The sequence below is a fragment of the Ornithorhynchus anatinus genome, chromosome X3, assembly GCF_004115215.2.
Source record: "Ornithorhynchus anatinus isolate Pmale09 chromosome X3, mOrnAna1.pri.v4, whole genome shotgun sequence".
NCBI classification, from domain to species: Eukaryota; Metazoa; Chordata; class Mammalia; order Monotremata; family Ornithorhynchidae; genus Ornithorhynchus; species Ornithorhynchus anatinus.
In genome coordinates, this window is record NC_041751.1 from 9,927,807 (window position 1) to 9,947,993 (window position 20,187).

The following is a 20,187-nucleotide window of genomic DNA, read 5'->3' on the forward strand; positions in this document are numbered from 1 at the left end:
TAGTATCTCCTGTGAAGATGTGGTGTTTTGAACTAAAAGGAAAAAATACTATTCTAGATATCTGAACTAAAACATTATAGAAAGAAAAAATAAGGGTAGCTCTTATTTGTGCCAGTAAGGCTCATGATTCAAAAACAGTTATAACACCACATTGGGTAGCTCAGTGGACAGAGCATGGGCCTGGGAGTTAGCAGGACCTGGGTTCTAATCCCGGCTCTGTCACATATCTGCTGTGTGAGCTTGGACAAGTCATTTAATGTCTGTCCCTCAGTTACTTCATCTGTAAGATGGGGATAAGAGTGTCAGCCCATATGGGACAGGAACAGTGTCCAACCTGATTAACTTGTATCATCACTATTGCTCAGAACAGTGTTTGGCACATAGTAAGCACTTGAGGACCATTTTAATTATTATTAAATGTAGAGAAATGCATGATAGAAAATGACTGTATAACTAGGTCTCCTTCAGAACCAAATGTAGCATCATAAGGGTGACAAATTGTTTGGAAAATGATGTCACTGACAGTAGAAAAATGCGAAATTGCCTTAAATGGAAGATGAACATGCAGATTTCTAAAAATATTATATTCAATGTATAAAACACTTCAACCCATTATAGGTAATCTACATAAGGAGTAAGCAATGATTACTGAAGTAAATCATGAATATTTACAACATGCCGCAGACTGTTCCTAAGAATAGACAACACAATGACCCACAAAAGAGAACATTCATCCAGTTTCATCTGGCACTGGTCCCATGAGCTGAGACCGCTTCAGCATCAGAACATGACTACACCCAGATCACCCTTTAGGATCCTCTCAAATTAACATACTCACTGTTTTCTGGTCTCTCCTGCCTCCAGCCTCTTCTGCTTGGCCTCCCCACTGCCTGGAACTTCCCCTCCAACCCCACAATATCCAGCACACCAAAGCTTTCCCTATCTTGAAAGTCCTTCTGAAATGCCATTTCCTAGGTTTTCACAATTAATTTTGAATCTCCTAATGTAAACAATCCCCCAACTGCCATTTCAGCAGTTCCTTGCCACCTAAGAACCTAAGTAGCCAGAATCATCGGCAGCACTTGTGCACACATCTTATATAGGTATTTATTTTTTCCAATCTGTAATTTACTTTAGTATCTGCCAGATTGCAATTTCTTTCAGGGTAGAGATCATGTTCAGTAATTCTATTGTACCCTTTCCCTTCTAGCTCATCTATGAAGTTGGATCTATACTCTTTAAGCACTTGATATTCACCCCACCCTCATCCCCACAGTCCTTTTGTACATATACATAATGTAATATATTCATATTAATATCTGTCTCCCTGTCCCAAATTTAAGCTCACTGTGGGCGAGAAACATGTCTGCCAACTCTGTTGTATTGTGCTCTCCCAAGTGCTCAGTAGAGAACTCTGCACACAGTAAGTGCTCATTAAATACCACTGATAGCTTTCACAAAGGAAAGTTTTGAAAAATATAGGGTGCAAAAGTCACATCCCTTTGAAGATAATGTGTTCAAGTCTGGAGGACCTTTTCAGAACAAAATTTATTGTCTCAAACCTCTGTAAATTTGTTTCTTCCTAAAACCTCTAAGAAATGATGCCTAGCATCAGCCAGGGCCATGATGGAGAAAGGCTATGAAAAAAATGTAATTACTCAACAGGAATCCCTGTGGAAAAGAGTTTGGGAGATTTTTTTCCCAAAAAAAGTTTATTAGTAGCCTCAAGACAAGGCTCATATCACTCAAGCACTCTGGCTGGTCTAGCTGAGTGAAGGCAATTATCTTTCCACCACTGAACATGACTGTTGTCATACACATCACCAATGCCTTCCTCTTGGGTTCCGAAAAGAAAAGCAGCAGAGCTCAGAAAATTGGGTCCAAGATGGGTCTTTTATAACCACACAACAATCAAGATTTTGATCTGGTATAAGAGCGTGGAAAGTGAAATACAAATGACAAGCCACAAGAAGTGGACCCAAGTATTTTTTCCTCTGTGGGCAAGGATAATCAGTCCTTTTCAGGAAGGAAGCATCTTTATAGTTACTATGAATCTATCCATCACTGAATTGTATTGTTAAAACAGCCATTCAGATAGGCATTTATCCACTTGGGTAGGCTTCCCCTCTCTACCATGCAAGTGAATGAAGGTACTCAACTTATGTTAACCTGTGTCTGCTCATCCATTTTTCATTTAGTCTATAAAGTCTAAGATAGGAGCAAAATAGGCGGTATAAGCCAAGTAGGCTAAGGAAGGGCTACTCTTGCCTACCTGCTGCACACATTCCCTACTTAATTCTGCAGCGTGGCTCAGTGGAAAGAGCCCGGGCTTTGGAGTCAGGGGTCATGAGTTCGAATCCCAGCTCTGCCACTTGTCAGCTGTGTGACTGTGGGCAAGTCACTTCACTTCTCTGGGCCTCAGTTACCTCATCTGTAAAATGGGGATTAAGACTGTGAGCCCCACGTGGGACAACCTGATTCCCCTGTGTCTACCCCAGCGCTTAGAACAGTGCAGAGCACACAGTAAGCGCTTAACAAATACCAACATTATTATTAATTCTGGCTTAGCAAAACCTCTATAACTCAGGTTGAAATGAGAAGCCACAGGACATCAGACAAAAGAGCAGAGAGGGTGGAAGACAACAGCCATTTCCTTTATAATTTTAAAACTCTCCAGAGCTATAAAATTGTCCCTCATCTGCAGTAAGTTTGGAGAATACTTGCCTGCTATATGACTGTCCCAAAGAAGTATCAGAAACTTTCACAAATTTGACTTTTTAAATCAATAAAATCAGTGGGGCCTAAGGGACAGAGCACAGGCCTCAAAGTCAGAAGAAACTTGGTTCTAATCCCAACTCTACTACTTGTCTGCTGTGTGACCTTAGGCAAGTCAGTTCACTTCTCTGTGCCTGAGGGACCCTGCCTGGAAAATGGGGATCAAGACAGTGAGCCCATGTAGGAGAGGGATTATTGTCCAACCTGATTACCTTTTAACTACCCAATGCTTAGTACAGCATCTGGCACACAATGAGCACTCAAATACCATAAAAAAGTGAAATAAAATAAAAATGAATACGTTTTGCACAGTGTAGTTATTTTTGCTATATGTGTTTTCATTACTCAGTGAATTTGAGTATGACGTGGTGTATTGAATTCTCCTAAGTGCCTAGTTTAGTGCTCAAAACACAGTAACTGCTCAATAAAACACCACTGATTGACTGGAAGAATTCTGTTGTGTTCTTCCCCAAAACATGACTATGTTCTAGAATAACTTGTCCTGATGGTAGATTTAATGTAGAAGGAAATGGCTGTGCAACCACAAATGGTGGTGTTGGTCAAAATGTGACACTCCTACATTTCCCTGCTTTTCCCTCAGGCTTACTGCATTACAACATACATACAGTATACTGGGCTTCTTTGTGTTTGTGCAGCTTTACACTATTTAATACATCAAACGGTTACCAATGGGAGGCAGGAATGTAAAACATTCTGCTTGAAGTAGACAATACACTAATACAACAATTTGTACTGAAAAGTGTCAGTCGTCATATTATCTTTAAGCTATCTACTCCTATCTCACTCCTTCTCACTGAATTCATGGCTACAATGATGTGACTTTCCCATAAGATGAAGTTCTTTTAGGACATAATTCTTGCATTAGAGAATGACTGGGTGTATTAGATTATTAAAACGCTTCACCAAGAGAGCAGCCGCTGCCTAAAGAGCGTCTTTCTTTATTGTTCTCGATTCCTACTTTGTTAGCAATGTCAAAGCGTCATCTGGGCATGTTTCCGTGCGTGTTATAAAATTTACCAAGACTGCCTCTTTACTTCCTGCCAATTCACACTGGCTTGAATTTCTAAAAAGCTTAACAAAGTAATGGCTGCTAAACAATTTGCAATAGTGAAGGCAATTGATATGCTCTAGGAGGATTTGATGTGTGGTAGCTGAAATATTGAATTTAGGGTTTAGACTGTGGGCATTAATGCTTCAGCACATAGATAGTTCGTGCTTTGTGGTGGTGAACAGTCTGCACATGCTTTTCCAGTAATTGAAGGTCTAATCTGCCAGTAGTATGGAAATCCAATCAACCACAGTTCTCTCAGGAAGAATATTTTTAAGAGAGGAGCTGAGCACTTTGATATCATCTGGCTGTGGTCTTGGTTATGAAATCATATATATATATACACCCAATAATAGTGTGGCCCGGGTCCTTACTAAAGTCTGATTTTGACAGGGAAATGCAAAACATGATTAAGTCCATATCATCTGCTTAAGATAGAAGTAATATCTTACAAAGCATCAATCCCCTATCACATGCCACACCATCTTTGTTGATTCACGCACATCAAGTTATGGTATTACAATAAGCCTAAAGAAAATCAAGGTTATATTCCATAGGATACTCCAATTTTCACTGGTAAAATTTTCACAAATAGACAAATAGAAAAGAGAATCAAAACCATCAGTATTGAACTCCTGGAAAAAACTGACTCTGAGCATAAAGTTACCCACCAAGTTAAAGATCTAAACATCTAAAAATCTCTGAAGGGGTTCCCATGCGTTCCCCCTCCCACCCCTCCATGTGTGTGGGTATGGTTCAGAAGTATACATGGCCAAAGGTCCATTCTAAACTACCTGCACATATCAAGTTATATGCTGCATTGATGCTGGATGTTTGCAGTTTTACGCCTATTTTTGAATTCCCTTCTTACTATTCCAGGCTTCCCAAAGCCTGAAAGCCTACAGCTCCTTTCCTGATCTCCACAGGTAAAAAGGGCTGCCTGTGGCCATGCCCTCTGCTCAATCAACTCCTTGACTACATTGTTCCAGACTGTGTTTTACTATGTCTTTAAAGCATTTATTGAGTTATTCCTCAAGGTGATCCCATACACACTCAGAAACAGGCACTAAGTCCTATTCTCCTGTTTCCAAACTTACACCTTTCCATGAACACAAACTGCACTTCTAGACCACCACCACACACCTATGGACTTCTCTGTGCCTCAGTTCCCTCATCTGTAAAATGGGGATTAAGACTGTGAGCCCCACGTGGGACAACCTGATTCCCCTATATCTACCCCAGCGCTTAGAACAGTGCTCGGCACATAGTAAGCGCTTAACAAATACCAACATTATTATTATTATTATTATTATGGACCCTTAAGGAAATCTGGAAATTTAAGGACCATCAAGAATCCCCCACAGGTCCAAACAAGGATCATCCTTAATCCCCAAAATATTCAATTTTGCCATGCTACATGTTTCACTACACCTATTGACTACAGCACTGCTAGGGAACTGGAGAATGTTTATCCAATACCATACGATATACTGATTACAATATACTGCATTTTTAAAAGAGAACTTTTGTGTGGACGTGCTTGTTTGCATGAGAAATACTAGAGTGATAGTGGGCATTTACCGCTACACAAGGTTTTGCAAGAACACAGGAGAGCTGAGGGTATTCTGCTCCATTTCTGGGTCACTCTCAGGTGATCAGAGTGGTGCTGGGTCACTTACAAGGTTATCATCAATTTAGGGGAAGTCTCTAGAAGAATCTAGATACCCCAGAGCCATATCGGAGGACTCCAGAGTTAACACAACCACTAAGTGACCTCTGTATCAGTAGGACAAGATGGTGGTATTAGTCAAAGCAACTTATATCTGTACCTTCTTTTCCAAAAATCAATCAATCAGTGGTATTTATTGGGCACTTGTGTATGGAGCACTATACTGGGCATTTGAGAGAGTATAAGAGAATTGGCAGACATGCCCTCGGGGGGGGCAGTCTAGAGGGGAAACAGATATTAATATAAATACATTATTGATACGTACATCCTCAGCTGTAGGACTGAGGGTGGGGAGGAATACCAAGTACTTAAAACATGCATGGTCAGTAGAAACCAGAGAGGGAGTGGGGTTGGAGGTTGCTGGGGTTGTTGGAGGGCTTAATTGGAGAAGGCTTCTGGGAAATGTGTCTTTGAGGTGGGGAGAGTGGGGGGGGTTCAGCCGAATATGGTACAGGAGAGCATACTGTCTCTCTAGGTAAGCCTACGGTATTACCAATTGTCCATGTTTCGGATCCTCCTCTAAGGTCATTTTGCAAATCAAGTGTCCTTTTTTCAGTTTATTGAGGATAAACACCTAGGGAAATCATTCACCATGACCTTGGATGGACATCGGATAGAATTTAGGTATTGGCTGCCGAAGGTTATTTTTCTTGAAAAAAATTACTTTATTACAGAACCATTAGATTTTAATATATCACCTATAATCTCTAGTCCTAAAATAAGGCATTCCTAAACTGAAATTCGCATAATCAGGCAGATATGAAGAGATTACAATTCTTCAGGGGCACATTTCCTTCCTATTTAACCCTTTCTGAAGTATTTAAGCTGGTATGCCCACACTAAATATTTTGTTTTCTCTTAATAATGAGGTGCTCAACCTAGAATTCTTCTGTAGAAATATAGGGTGTCAAATTTGAATGCTTTTTGATTAACCCTAGTAAACGAAAGCTCTGAGTTTGGGTGTTATGTTATAATTCATTTTTAAAGTAAACCATCAATGCTTAATGGGATTTGATAACAATCTGTAAAGATTCAGCTGTTACTAAAGAAATGATTCCAAATTTAAATGCATCAATATGACTCATTACTTTAACTTACTTCTTCAGCATTTAAAATTCATTCTATCATTATGTCACAGAGTATCGCCAAATTCGTTTGTGTCTGGTATTCTGATTTTAGAGGGAATTTTACGCTCATAAAAATGAAGAACTGATTATCTTTCTGCTTTCAAATTAATCAAGAATTTGTTAACACTGCTTTTCTAACCTCCTGGCCTAGCTGTATCAAAACATTTCCTGATGAGAAATATTTATGAATATGTTAGTACAACACGATATTAGCATAGGACCACACAGGGACTAGGATAAGTTTATCACAGACATCTTCACATCTGACCTTATCCAAGGTTATCAGGTTTTATAAAATTGAGTGGCTAAAGAACAGTGCTCTGCCCACAGTAGTGCTCAATAAATACTACTGAATGAATGAAATACATTGAAGGCACTAGTACTATCATTTTGGGCAAATATCAGATAATCTGACATTCTTGGTACACATCAGGTACTTATAAAGTCTATACCTAATGCCTTATCTTCAACTTGTGCAAAATAGTGAATATACTTTGTAATAGGCATATACTTTATAAGTAATCGATGTGTACCAAGAATGTCAGATTATCTGATATTTGCTCAAAACGATAAAAGATGTACCTAAATGCTATGGAGTTGGAGGGGGGTGGGGGGATGAATAAAGGAAGGAAGACTGGGCCACTTGAAAGAAAAGGAGTAGGAAGGCCTCTTGTGTGACTTCAATAAGGCCTTCAGGTTGGTGAGAGTAGAGGTGAAAGTTGGTGAAACGAAGAGGGAAGGAGCTCCAGGTCAGAGGCAGAATGTGGGTCAGAGGTCGGCAGAGAGATAGATGAGATCGAGGTACAGTGAGATGGTAAGCATTAGAGGAACCAAGTGTGCAGGCAGGGTTGTAGTGAGAGAGTAGCAAGGTGAGGCAGGAGGGGGCAAGGTGAACGCTTTAAAGCCGATAATGAATAATAATGAAACAATAATGAAAATCAGCAGCTTGCAATGAAGTTTAATGAGCTAAGGAACATCCATTTCTGACAAATTAAGTGTAGCTACCACTTTCACTGAGCAGAGAAAAATAATCATGTGAACTGAGAAAATAGTGTATCTTATTTTTTAAATGAGGAATCAAGGCGATTTAACACGAGACGCCGCCGGCCACTCTTCTAGACTATAATTGACGTTCAGGACTACTACTCCATTTGGGTAGCATCACTGCTCTGCATGCGATGGGGCTGAACCCAACAGTTTAAAGTATGCTTCTATTAGAAACCCAATTAATATCACCTTCTGTAGTGAGCTACAGACACCTGCACTGAAAGCAAATGCAACATTGAAACCATTAGATCATTCATTCCCCTAAAAGCAGCGATTGGTTTTCCCCATATGCCATTAAATAAACTTCCTCTCTGATGTCAATAGCAGTTACACTCTCTGTTACACACCCAGTACAACTCTGCAGGCACCAGTGAGCACTTGTTGTTCCCGTGAGGGCTCAGCTGCATTAGCCTACCTGTTCTTTGACGGAAGCAAGAATGGCAGAGGTGGTCTCCGTTTCAGAGCCGTCCCCATTGGACGCATTCAACACGGGGCTCAAGGAACTACTCTTTTCCGAAGATGAAGGCTGATCTGGAACAGGCATAGCTCCTACGGTTACAAAACAAACAAAAAACATATCTGAATCAGGAATTATGTCTACTGAAACCATTTACTTTCAGAAATATACAATTCCTCCACCACCAATTTAGCATTTCACTAGGTAAGAGATGGTGCCCTAGTCACATTACTGCATGGTTATTGATGAAACTCATGTACACGGCAAAGTAGGAGATGAAAATCCTACTCTATCTACGATCAGAAATGGAGCCAAACGGATTGGAAGTTATTTCCTTATTTAAATAGAATCGACTTATTTTATAGCCATGTATGATTAAGGTAAGATAAAATGATTAAAATAAATACTGCATACTCACTGACAAAAGTGGCATCAACACAAACCATAGCATTTTACAAGCTGTTCAATTTTATGCACCGGGTACCTTCCCCTCACCTAAATAGAACCCGGTAACTGGATGCAGGAAAACCAAGGGAATGAAGATTAAGGAAAAGAGAGGTATCTTGAAGGCCGGTGAGCAATCCTGACCTTACAGTTGGAGCCTTGCACACCCACACAATGTACCAGACACACAGGTATCGTCTGTGAAGCTCTGTAGCGGCTAATGAGTTTATCTAAGAGGTTCTCTGTTGGGCATAGGTAAAGAATGGTTAGTGATTACGCACTAAATCACACTCTTCAAACCCCCATCACCTTCACCTGAACAAAACAAATAAATGAAGTGAAATACTGATTTCTATCTCCCGGGTAGAATCCTTAAAAACAGAGAGGCTCAACATAAAACCCACAACTCTGCCACTGTGAATATAAACAGCCATCACAAACGTGGATGGGTGGGGTAAGGAAGTCTTTTTTAGTTCTATGTGATGGGTACAAAGGGATGGTCTGTGGTATTTGTTAAGCACTTGCTATGTGCCAGGCACTGTACTAAGCACCAGGGGGGATACAAGCAAATCGGGTTAGACGTAGTCCTTTGTCCCATGTGGGAGTCACAGTCTCAAGCCCCACTTTACAGATAAGTAAATGGGGGCACAGAGAAGTTAAGTAACTTGCCCAAGAGGTAAGAGGTAAAACATGGTGAGACACAGACCAAATAATAAATAGATTTTAGAGGAATTTTTAGCAAAATCATTTTTCTTACTTTCTTCTGCTTCCCCCCAAATTAACCATCCCTATGATTATCTTTCCCAATGTTTATACTTCTTTCCCAAACCACATCTCCCAATATTCTCAAACTTTCTCTTCTGCAATTCTTTCTTCAGCTCCTTTTCATTTTCTACAAGATTATAGAGAAAAATCAGGAGAATAACAGTTCATTTAAACTAAAGCATAATCCACTCTGAACTGGGCTTTAAAAGGAGAATGCAGAAATCTTCAAGAACAGAACATATAACCATTTGTCTGAAGTAAAATTAGAACAATCCTGCCTGGAAGCAGAATGATGGAGAGGAGGACTTTTTTTTTTTTAAAAAGGTATTTGTCAAGTGATTTCTGTGTGATTACTACAACTGTACTAAGTTCTGGGATTCATATAAGCTTATAAATTTGGACACACTCCCTATTCCACAAAGAACTCACAGTCTAAATACCCATTTTACAGATGAGGTAACAGGCAGAGAAAAGTTAAGTGACCTGCCCAAGGTCACACAGCAGACACTTGTTGAAGTCAGGATTAGAATAAATACGATTGAATGAATGAACCTAGGTCTTTCTGACACATAAGCCCATGCTCTAGCCCCTAGGCCATGCTGCTTCTCTTTGTGGGACTTCTTGGAGTCCTATTTAGCCCTGGGCTTATATTTGACATATACCATTGTTCCCTAAGTTTGGTGCTTCACTCCTATTTTCTCATTTAAGAAAATACACTAAATTAAGCTAACCAATTACTTCATAAAATTCAATCAAATGTGTTAAATCATAAAATGATACGACAAATGAAGTAATGTTGTGAGAATTATTATGGTAAGAGTTTGAAACTCAGAAGCATAACTAAATAGTTCAGTGGAAAATATCCCTTTTTCATCTAAAGGAAGTCCTCAGATCCTATCTCTTTGAATTCCATAAAAAACTTTTTTCACCATTTTCCCTTCCTGGAACAATACCTTCAGTAACATTCAGTAACTGACCTCTATCTCATTTTTTTATTCTTCTTAACAAGGATAGTAATAACAATCATAAGAATTTTGGTGTTAAGGACTTACATAGATGCAATATATGCAGACGGAATAGTCCCTGTCCCTCGGGGGCTCACGGGGCAGAATTTTGTAGAAATTATTTCAATATTATTACAACTACAACTCTTGATCTATTTATTTGGTTTTGCTAAAGACGTACACTTCTTCAGTAAAACACAATGAGTTCATGCTTACATATAAGTTAGGTGTGTATGAGTTCACGCCTTTAAAGCAGTGTTGCTCAATCAAATTTTCAGTTTAAAGATAGCACAGCCATATTTTCAGGCTGGATTTTTAGGCAATATAATGAGCTCTGTAATAAAGCCCGACTGATTTGCATATTAGTAAAGTATCAGCTAATTACTTATAATCACTTGTTTTGCCAGTAATTTTTATGAATCATGAAATCTTCTTTATTGGTTGTAAAAATAGAAGGGTTTTTTTTTTGTAAAATACAAATCTGAAACCAGTATGTGCGCATTAGAGAACCCATACTGCTTCAACCATTAATTACTGAACCAGCTATCCACGTCATCACCTCCCTTACACATTCCCTGAAGCCGAGATTCTGAACTGGGCCCCGAAATATTTTGAAGTCCACCCAACAACCATCCTATGGCTTCCTGAGGTCAGTAGGTGCAAAATTATGTGGTGTTAACACTGGGAATGAAGGCATTGATGATTTATCATAATTCCTGTAATTTATTTATTTATATTAATGTCTGACTACCCCCTTGTTGGCAGGGAATGTCATTGCTATACTGTACTCTCCCAAGAGCTTATTACAGTGCTTTGCACACAATGAGAGCTCAATAAATGCGACTGAATGAATACACAAAGGGATTTGCATACAAAGTAGACAGTCCATACTGTAAAGAGTCCAGGGCCCATGGAATCTGAAAAATAATGTGAGTCAGTGATTGCACCTTAGAGGAACTCTCTTGAAGATTAAGGGAAAAGACACCTGCTTCTCTTCCCTCTGAAACTCACCAAGAATTTGCTCTGAAGCAACCGGGATACTTCCAGAATAATGTTAGGGAACAGAGTCCAGGTGAGATGGGAACATGGGAGACACTGAGGAAATAATATTCAGTGAATTGCCCTTTCAGGATTCCTGATTCTCTGGAACTTTCCCAATAACAGTCCTCCCAATTTCAGTCACTGAGTTGAATGTTAAGAGTTTTCACTTCGGAAGCACCAACTTTAGAGAGGATTGCAGCTCCCTGCTTGCAAATCTGCTGGCATTCTGAACACAGTGAAGGAGGCTGGGAGCCATTTCCTCTGACATGAATTTTGAATTTTAATGTGCCTTAGTTTTAAATAAAGTGTTGCGTAAGTTTAGGAAACTAAGTACATTTCAAGTCAATTTGAAAATCTCACAGCAGCCAGACCACAATGCAAACAGTGACTCCTGCAAAGGCTTGTCCCAAGGCTGAAGGAATATGGAAGAATTAGAGTTCAAGAAGAAGAGGGTGTGACAACCCGAGAACATTCAGACTCTATCCCATGGGATAAATGATGCTGAATCAGGACGTTTGATATTTATTTTTTCAGCGATCAACCTGGCGTCCCTGACAGACAGGCTGCAAATGTCATCCTGTAGCAAGAACTACACATCTAAAGTCACAGGATGAACCATGAATCTAAAAGCAATCTGTCCCATGGTGGGAATAAACCAGGACAGGGATTACCTAACAAATTTAAAAATGTGCCACTGTCATCTGGGGGGCAGCCGAAAAAAAAGCTTTCCTAGAATGCTACTAGGCTGACCAGACTTGTAGTGGTCCTTAGAAAGAGTCAATCATTCCAACCTCTATTTCCAGCCTAGTTTCACTTGCCATAAATTATCTGTGGGGAGAGCTGAATTTTGATTACTTTCAAAGATATTATCTGAATCCAAAATATCAGAGAAATGCACATTTAGATTTTTCCTGTTTTTCAATGCTATCTCCAGTTCAAACCTGCTATCAAAAATGGCACCATCGTCGCCATTTTCAAATTGAAAGGTTAGAAAGCTGATTCCAGGAATTTCTGAGGCAGTCTGCTGCTCTCCATTGCTGACAAGTTTTTAGCCAGATCCTTGAGAAGTAGCATGTTCTAGTGGATAGAGCATGCACCTGGGAGTTATTCATTCAATAGTATTTATTGAGCGCTTACTATGTGCAGAGCACTGTACTAAGCGCTTGGGATGAACAAGTCGGCAACAGATAGAGACAGTCCCTGCCGTTTGACGGGCTTACAGTCTAATCGGGGGAGACGGACAGACAAGAACAATGGCACTAAACAGCGTCAAGGGGAAGAACATCTCGTAAAAACAATGGCAACTAAATAGAATCGAGGCGATGTACAATTCATTAACAAAATAAATAGGGTAACGAAAATATATACAGTTGAGCGGACGGGTACAGTGCTGTGGGGATGGGAAGGGAGAGGTGGAGGAGCAGAGGGAAAAGGGGAAAATGAGGCTTTAGCTGCGGAGAGGTAAAGGGGGGATGGCAGAGGGAGTAGAGGGGGAAGAGGAGCTCAGTCTGGGAAGGCCTCTTGGAGGAGGTGATTTTTAAGTAAGGTTTTGAAGAGGGAAAGAGAATCAGTTTGGCGGAGGTGAGGAGGGAGGGCGTTCCAGGACCGCGGGAGGACGTGACCCGGGGGTCGACGGCGGGATAGGCGAGACCGAGGGACGGCGAGGAGGTGGGCAGCAGAGGAGCGGAGCGTGCGGGGTGGGCGGTAGAAAGAGAGAAGGGAGGAGAGGTAGGAAGGGGCAAGGTGATGGAGAGCCTTGAAGCCTAGAGTGAGGAGTTTTTGTTTGGAGCGGAGGTCGATAGGCAACCACTGGAGTTGTTTAAGAAGGGGAGTGACATGCCCAGATCGTTTCTGCAGGAAGATGAGCCGGGCAGCGGAGTGAAGAATAGACCGGAGCGGGGCGAGAGAGGAGGAAGGGAGGTCAGAGAGAAGGCTGACACAGTAGTCTAGCCGGGATATAACGAGAGCCCGTAATAGTAAGGTAGCCGTTTGGGTGGAGAGGAAAGGGCGGATCTTGGCGATATTGTAGAGCGACCTGGATTCTAATCCCAGCTCCTCCACTTGTTTGCCAGGTGACTTTGGGCAAGTCACTTCACTTCTCTGCACCTCAGTTATCTGATCTGTAAAATGGGGATTAGGACTGTGAGCCTCACGTGGGACAAGGACTGTGTCCAACCCAATTTGCTTATCTCCACTTCAGTGCTTAATAAAGTGCGTGGTACATAGTAAATAGTTAAATACCACAATTACTATCATTATTAGAGTTATTGAGTAACAAAATAATGCAATGAACATCATACTTGGTCAGAGCTGGGGTCTTTCCAGGAAAACACTTTGTTTCCAAAAAAAAAAATGGTATTGAGAAACTTGGAAAAGCCCTTGTTCACACTCAATCTAATCATTATGGTGGGGATATCCCACAACCCTCTGGAATGCCACTGGGAACCACTCATGCAGGGATTTCTCGGCATTGTTCTTTGACACTCATTAACCACCGGCACAAGTTTAGGGAACTAAGTACATTTCTGACATTGCATTATAGCTTGAGACCACAGCTTGGCACAGGCCCTTTTTTGCTATAGAATCACAGAGGCATGCCTCCTAATTGCCCAAAATATCAGAATGCCAGCCATAATTTTTGTGCAATTATAGAAAAATACTTAATTTTTCAAATGAATCAGATGAGTTTTAAAAAATCATATTATTTCTTACATTCTTTCACGAAAAAATTTGTGCACAGCACAACAAAAAACTGTATCCGCACTAAACAAAGATCTCTACAATTTAACTGCTGTGAGATGCCTACTTTCACTGTCAAGCTACATTAAACAAGAGAGCCAGAATAGACAACCACACACTGACCTGCAACACGTTCTTACTTTGTGGTATTTGAAACTGTTCAAACACATTAGGAGAACGTATCCCTCCCATTTGAAAACAAATCAAGCTTCTGACATTATCACATAATTTTCTTAAAAACGGCAGTCTGTAGTGGGCAATATTTCAAACAAAACAGTCCTGGAGCATGACAGTTTTCAGGCATTCCTTTAATATTTTTTATAATTATGTTATTTGTTAAGTGCTTCCTGTGTCCAGTACTGTTCTATGTGCTGACGTAGACACAAGTTGAGGAGGTGAGAGACAGTCTTTCTTTAAAATAGCATTTGTTAAGTACTTATTAAGTGCCAGACACTGTACTAAATGATGGGATAGACAGAGGATCATTGGCCTGGACACAGTCTCTGTCTCACATAGGACTCACAGTCTGAAGGAGGAGGAATTATGTTCCATTTTGCAGATGAGGCACAGAGAAGTTGTGTGATTTGCCCAAGGTCATACAGAAGACAAAGTGCCAGAGGCAGAATTAGAACTCAGGTCCTCTTTCCACCAGGTTATGCAATTTCACTAAATAGAAGGGAGATTAAGAAATGAATCCCCATTTGACAGATGAGGAAACTGAGGCACAGAAAAGTGAAGTGAATTGCTTAAGTGGTAGAGCCAGGATTAGGACCCAAGTTTCTTGATTCCCAGGACTGGACTCTCTACACTATACCACACAAGACATGTCTCCTGCACTCAAGGAACTCACCAACTTATTGAGTATTTTGGAAATAGCATAGCCTAGTGGAAAGAGCATAGGCTTGCCAGTCAGAGGACCTGGGTTCTAATCCTAGCTCTGCCCTTTACCTGATCGTGTAAATAACTGAACTTCCCTGTGCCTCAGGTTTCTCATCCATAAAATGGGGGTTCAATAACTGTTCTCCCTCCCAATTAGACTGTGAGCCTCAGGTGGGACAAGAACTGAGTCCAAACTGATTATATTGAATCTACTCAAGTGTTCAGTATAATGCTTGGCAAAGAGCCCTCAACAGATACCATCGTCGTTATTATGTGATTAGTTAGAACATGTTGCATCATCTGTTGAGTCAGTGTGATTAGAATTGCAACAACAGCATAATACTCGTTTTTATTTTTGTTTTTTTGTTGGCATGGAAAGGTATTCAGCAGTTTCATTCTGGTAGATTTCTACTACTTCCTGTTACAGCCTTGTTTTTCCTTCTGTTGCCACTGTTTGTAAATGATTTGTACCTTTCTCTTCCTTGAGATTGTCAACCTACTAGGGACAGTGAACATGTGTTTTATTTCCATGTGCTCTCCCAAACAGTTAATTCAGTAGTTTACACTCAGTAGGCTTTCAGTGAATATGGATGGAATATTAATAGAAATCAGTTGCACAAAGATGCTTATTTCTGGCCTCAGGTGAACAGACATAGGAGCTACTGCTTCTCTGTTATGCTAACATTTGTGACTCTTTGGCAAAGGATTTATACAATATATTACCTTAATGTCATCTGAAAGACCACTTTTTAGCATTTATATCATTTATATTGCTTTCCTGCCATGAACATCTGTAATACCTTTCTTATTCTTGGCTTGGGATTTGTAACCACTACTATTACATCATATCCCTTGGAGCAATTAAAAGTCACATAAATAGCGATCAAAGTACAACCTGAATTTTGCATATCGTTCCCTCTCGCAAAGTGAACACAGAGAGGATTTCTAGTGTGCTGCTGCATAAACCAGTTACGAGAGCGGGAACATACTGTACTGACGGAGGAAAAAAATCCCCCCCCCGAAGGGAGATCTTAGCTGGTTCCTGCCAGTCCTGGATGACTTCACCCAGGACTCTTCTCAGACCAGAGCAGGCACCAAGGAAGCCTGGGCCAGGTCAGTTCAAGCTGTAATTACTGACCAAAGACGGGTGCTACCAAGATGGGAGGCAGAAATGAGACAAGGCCAAGATGATAGCTCTCCCATGCTGTCCCTTTCTTAGAGGCCACTGCACTTAGGAATTCTTCAAGCAATGCCCTAAATACTAAAACATCATTCCTTAGCTCATTTGACAGACGCAAAACTGTACACCAAAAACACAACTTGCACTTCATTACAACTTTAGATAATGCTTAGGACACAGAGATAAAATTTCACACCTAGGGTCTCAAGCACAAGCATGGAGCAAGTAACTGCAGTATTAATTTACCTCTGTAGTACTGTGGTGTGTCTAAGCTTCAGCCAATACTTATTCACCCTCCCTCTGTTTTTTCCCTAAAAATAACACCAGTTTAAGGGAAGTCACATTCTACCTATTTCTGGCAACACTGTGGACCTCAAAGAGGTAAACAGCACAGGAAAGGGAGAAAATATCTGAAGTAAACCTTACAAACATTGAGGAAAGCAGCAGGGATTACAAAAGCCCTAATTTAGGCTTGTAATAAAGTCAACAAACATGCACAGCATTCATCTCAGTGCTCAACAGAACAAATACGGGAAAACTGAAAAATGAACAATTCTAATACGATGATATTTCTACCTTATTGCTGATAATAAAACAGTATTATAAATGTAGTACAGCACACTGTATTCATTAATCACTCAATCGGATTTGTTGAGAACTTACTGTATGCAGTAAGCGCTTGGCAGTGTACAGTATAAACAGAGTTGGTAAATGTGTTCCGTGCCCACAATGAGCTAACAGTCTAAAGGGAGCGACAGACATTAATATAAATATATTACATAGGTGATGTGGGCCTTAGGGAGGGGTGAATAAAGGATACCTTGCTCCTTTCTTACAACCCAGACCACACACTTCATTCCTCTACTGCCAACCTACTCACTATATAATGATCTTGTCCATCTCACTGGTGACCTCTCGCTCACGTCTTGCCTCTGGCCGGGAATGCCCACCCTCTTCATTACCGACAGGCGATTACTCTCTCTACCTTCAAAGCCTTACTGAAGATACAATTCCTCCAAGAGGCCTTCCCTGACTAAACCTTCACTTCCTCTTCTCCCACTCCCTTCTGCAACACCCTTGCAACAAATGGTATTCCAACACTACAACCTGAGATAACCCAAACTAAAGGCATGTTTTTTAACTATCTATCCTCAGTCTTAGCTCAATCATTCCATGTATGGTATATGAATACTTACTGTGTGCAAACCCCTGTCCTAAGCACTTGGAAGAGAACAATACAATAGGTTTGGTAGATGTGATCTCCGCCCACAATCTACAGAAGGAGAATAAGAATGAATGAGAGTCCGGCCCTAGATGCAAGTGGCATTGGGCAAGCCCCCACCCAGATCTAGCAGCATTAAGGTCACTAGTTCAGTGGGTACCTCCACCATTTGACAAACATTTGTCTCAGCCATTTTCCCTCTCATTTGCACCTTCACCAATGGGCAGCCTGGCGAAATAAAAGGAATGAAATATTAAATTGTACAATTTTGAAACTTGATAGTTGGTAAAGAGAAGGTCAAAACTCTTTGCTAAATCAGGTTTACAAATGGATTTTATAAATCCTTCCTATCAATGATCCTTGCTTCTTTAAATAAATTATATCCTAATTCATTAGGTATATCATACAGACCAAAGTTGAGGCACAATCTTAGATGCAGACTAATGTGGATTCAGTTGTATTACAGAACACCTCAATAATAGACATCATTAAATAAAAGTCTGAGCAGTGAAATAGCCTGGAGACAGGGCAAGACAAAAGCTGCTTTCATTAAGATACTTTGCTCCTGGAACCAGAATGAAAGCCACTCCTTGGGGGAAAAAAATGGCATAAATCAGGAAAAGGATGTTCTCCAAAAATTGCCTCCATGACCTGAACACTCTAATCCCTGAATGCTTATTTCAAATGGGTCACATTTTCAGATGAGCTCAGAGCATTAAAGCCACAAGTGACTCCCCAAAACCCACTTGAACCGGATACCAGAAAGTTAATAATATGGATTATTTCCCAGAACACATCTGGAAAATCAAATTTGGAGCTGCCTTAGGAGCCTGAAAAATAGCACCGATGGAAAGAGCTTTTGGTCTTACCTTCCTGAAAGGTCTAAGTGTTACAAAATCTATTTCCCTCACAGTATTAAGAAGTTCTGCAGGGAATGATTAAATTCTCCCTAACTACATTTGAAGGAAAGCAGACTATCCCCTCCTTCAACATCTGGGAGAGGGCCAGTGTGTTTCATCTGCTCAGCCACAGATATCAACTGACCAAGAAAGGTAGTTCTGCCAGAAATGAGAGGCTTCACTTGTCTGTTGTGTGACATTGGGCAAGTCACTTCACTTCTCTGTGACTCGGTTCCCTCCTCTCTAAAGTGGGGATCAAGACTGTGAGAGGGATTGTGTCCAACCCAATTTCCTAGAATCTACCGCAGTGCTTAGCACAGTATCTGGCACTTAATAAGCACTTAAATGCCACATTATTATTAGAAAGATTACACCATAATTAAATACAGGATTGCAAAATGAGGACATCATCCTATCCTCCTTAAAATCTCTCAAGTTTTCATCTTATCTAGTGGGGAGACCGCTTTTCTTCTCCCAGAATCTTAAAAGAGGCAATCATTCATTCATTAGTATTTACTGAGCGCTTACTGTGTGTACAGCACTGCACTAAGCACTTGGAAAGTACAATTCAGAAACAATCAATGATGATAAAGCTAATATGCTTCATTCACTACATTCTGGGTAGCTTGCACTAGGATTTGGATCAGTTGACACTCTCCTTCTTGTGCCCTCAAGCACATCAAAAAAGACCAAGTGCATCAAGCTTGAGATCCATGGGATTGGAAAAAAAACCCCATGGGTGTAGTTAGTCCCCACAGAACTTCTAGAAATTCCCAGTCATCTGTAAATATACTGAATCAACAAAGGGAGCAATAGGCAGACAGATGCATGTCCTGATGAACAAATAGCAAATATAGATAGGACAAAGTGGAAGATGTCACTGTATTTTATACGTCATATTTGAATAGACTTCATTTTTCCAAAGTGTTATATCTAGACGGTGAGGTTGCTGTGAACAGGGAATATATCTGTTGTTGTAGCATACTCTCCCAAGTGCTTAGTATGGTGTTTTGCACACAGTAAGTGCTCAATAAATATGACTGAATGAATCACGACATCCTCACAATATCCCTGGGAGATAGGGAGAGGCAAGTAGTATGAGCCCATTTTACAGATAAAGCTGAAATGCAAAAAGTTTGTGATTTGTCTAAAGTCACACACAGAACAGTGAAAGTGACCAAACCTAATGTGCAGGTTCAGATACCCCAACTTGATTTGCCCTAGTCCAGTTATTATGCTTATTCTGTGATTGCTATTTGAATTGTTATTTTTCATTCACCTGGTTGTTTTTCTGAGTGACTTATTTCTTCATCTCCAACTGCTACATATTGAAATCATACAGCCTGACCAAAAACATATTCATTGAGAGGGGTGTTATTAATATTGGAAATGATTAAAATAACTGTACACAGCATGATATTTTTAAAGCATTCAGGATGATGATTATTTTCTATTTTTATTACAAACATAACAAGTATGGGCAAATCTTTAGCCAGGAAAAAAACCCCTGCACATTAAAATGGGAAACAATCTAAGAATGAACTTCTTAAAAGGTGTAGAGTGCCCTAAATTGGAACTGTGATTTATCTCACTTTTCCAATAAAATGACAGGAGACTTACAGGGCAAATTTAGCCTTTCCTCACAGCGACTCTTCCATGTTTTAACAACCACTCTTCCTGAAAGAATCCACTTGTAAATTCAAGTGGACACTTGTGTCCTCAATTAAGAAGCAAGTGGCCATTGGCACCTGCAGGTGTAGTTAATTGCCCCAGTACAAAAGCCAGCCAGGTCCAGAAGAATCATCCACTA

At 40.4% G+C, this 20,187-nt stretch overlaps 1 protein-coding gene across 5 annotated transcripts in view; it reads right to left on the bottom strand.

Moving 5' to 3' along the window:
- Positions 1 to 20,187, bottom strand: part of CTNND2 (catenin delta 2) — a 471,257-nt gene that overhangs the window by 375,939 nt on the left and 75,131 nt on the right. For all 5 annotated transcript variants that reach the window (XM_039910616.1, XM_039910617.1, XM_029053896.2 and 2 more), the window contains exon 2: positions 8,163 to 8,296. In XM_039910616.1, coding sequence (XP_039766550.1) covers positions 8,163 to 8,296 — 134 coding nt within the window. The remainder of the gene's footprint in view (positions 1 to 8,162; positions 8,297 to 20,187) is intronic.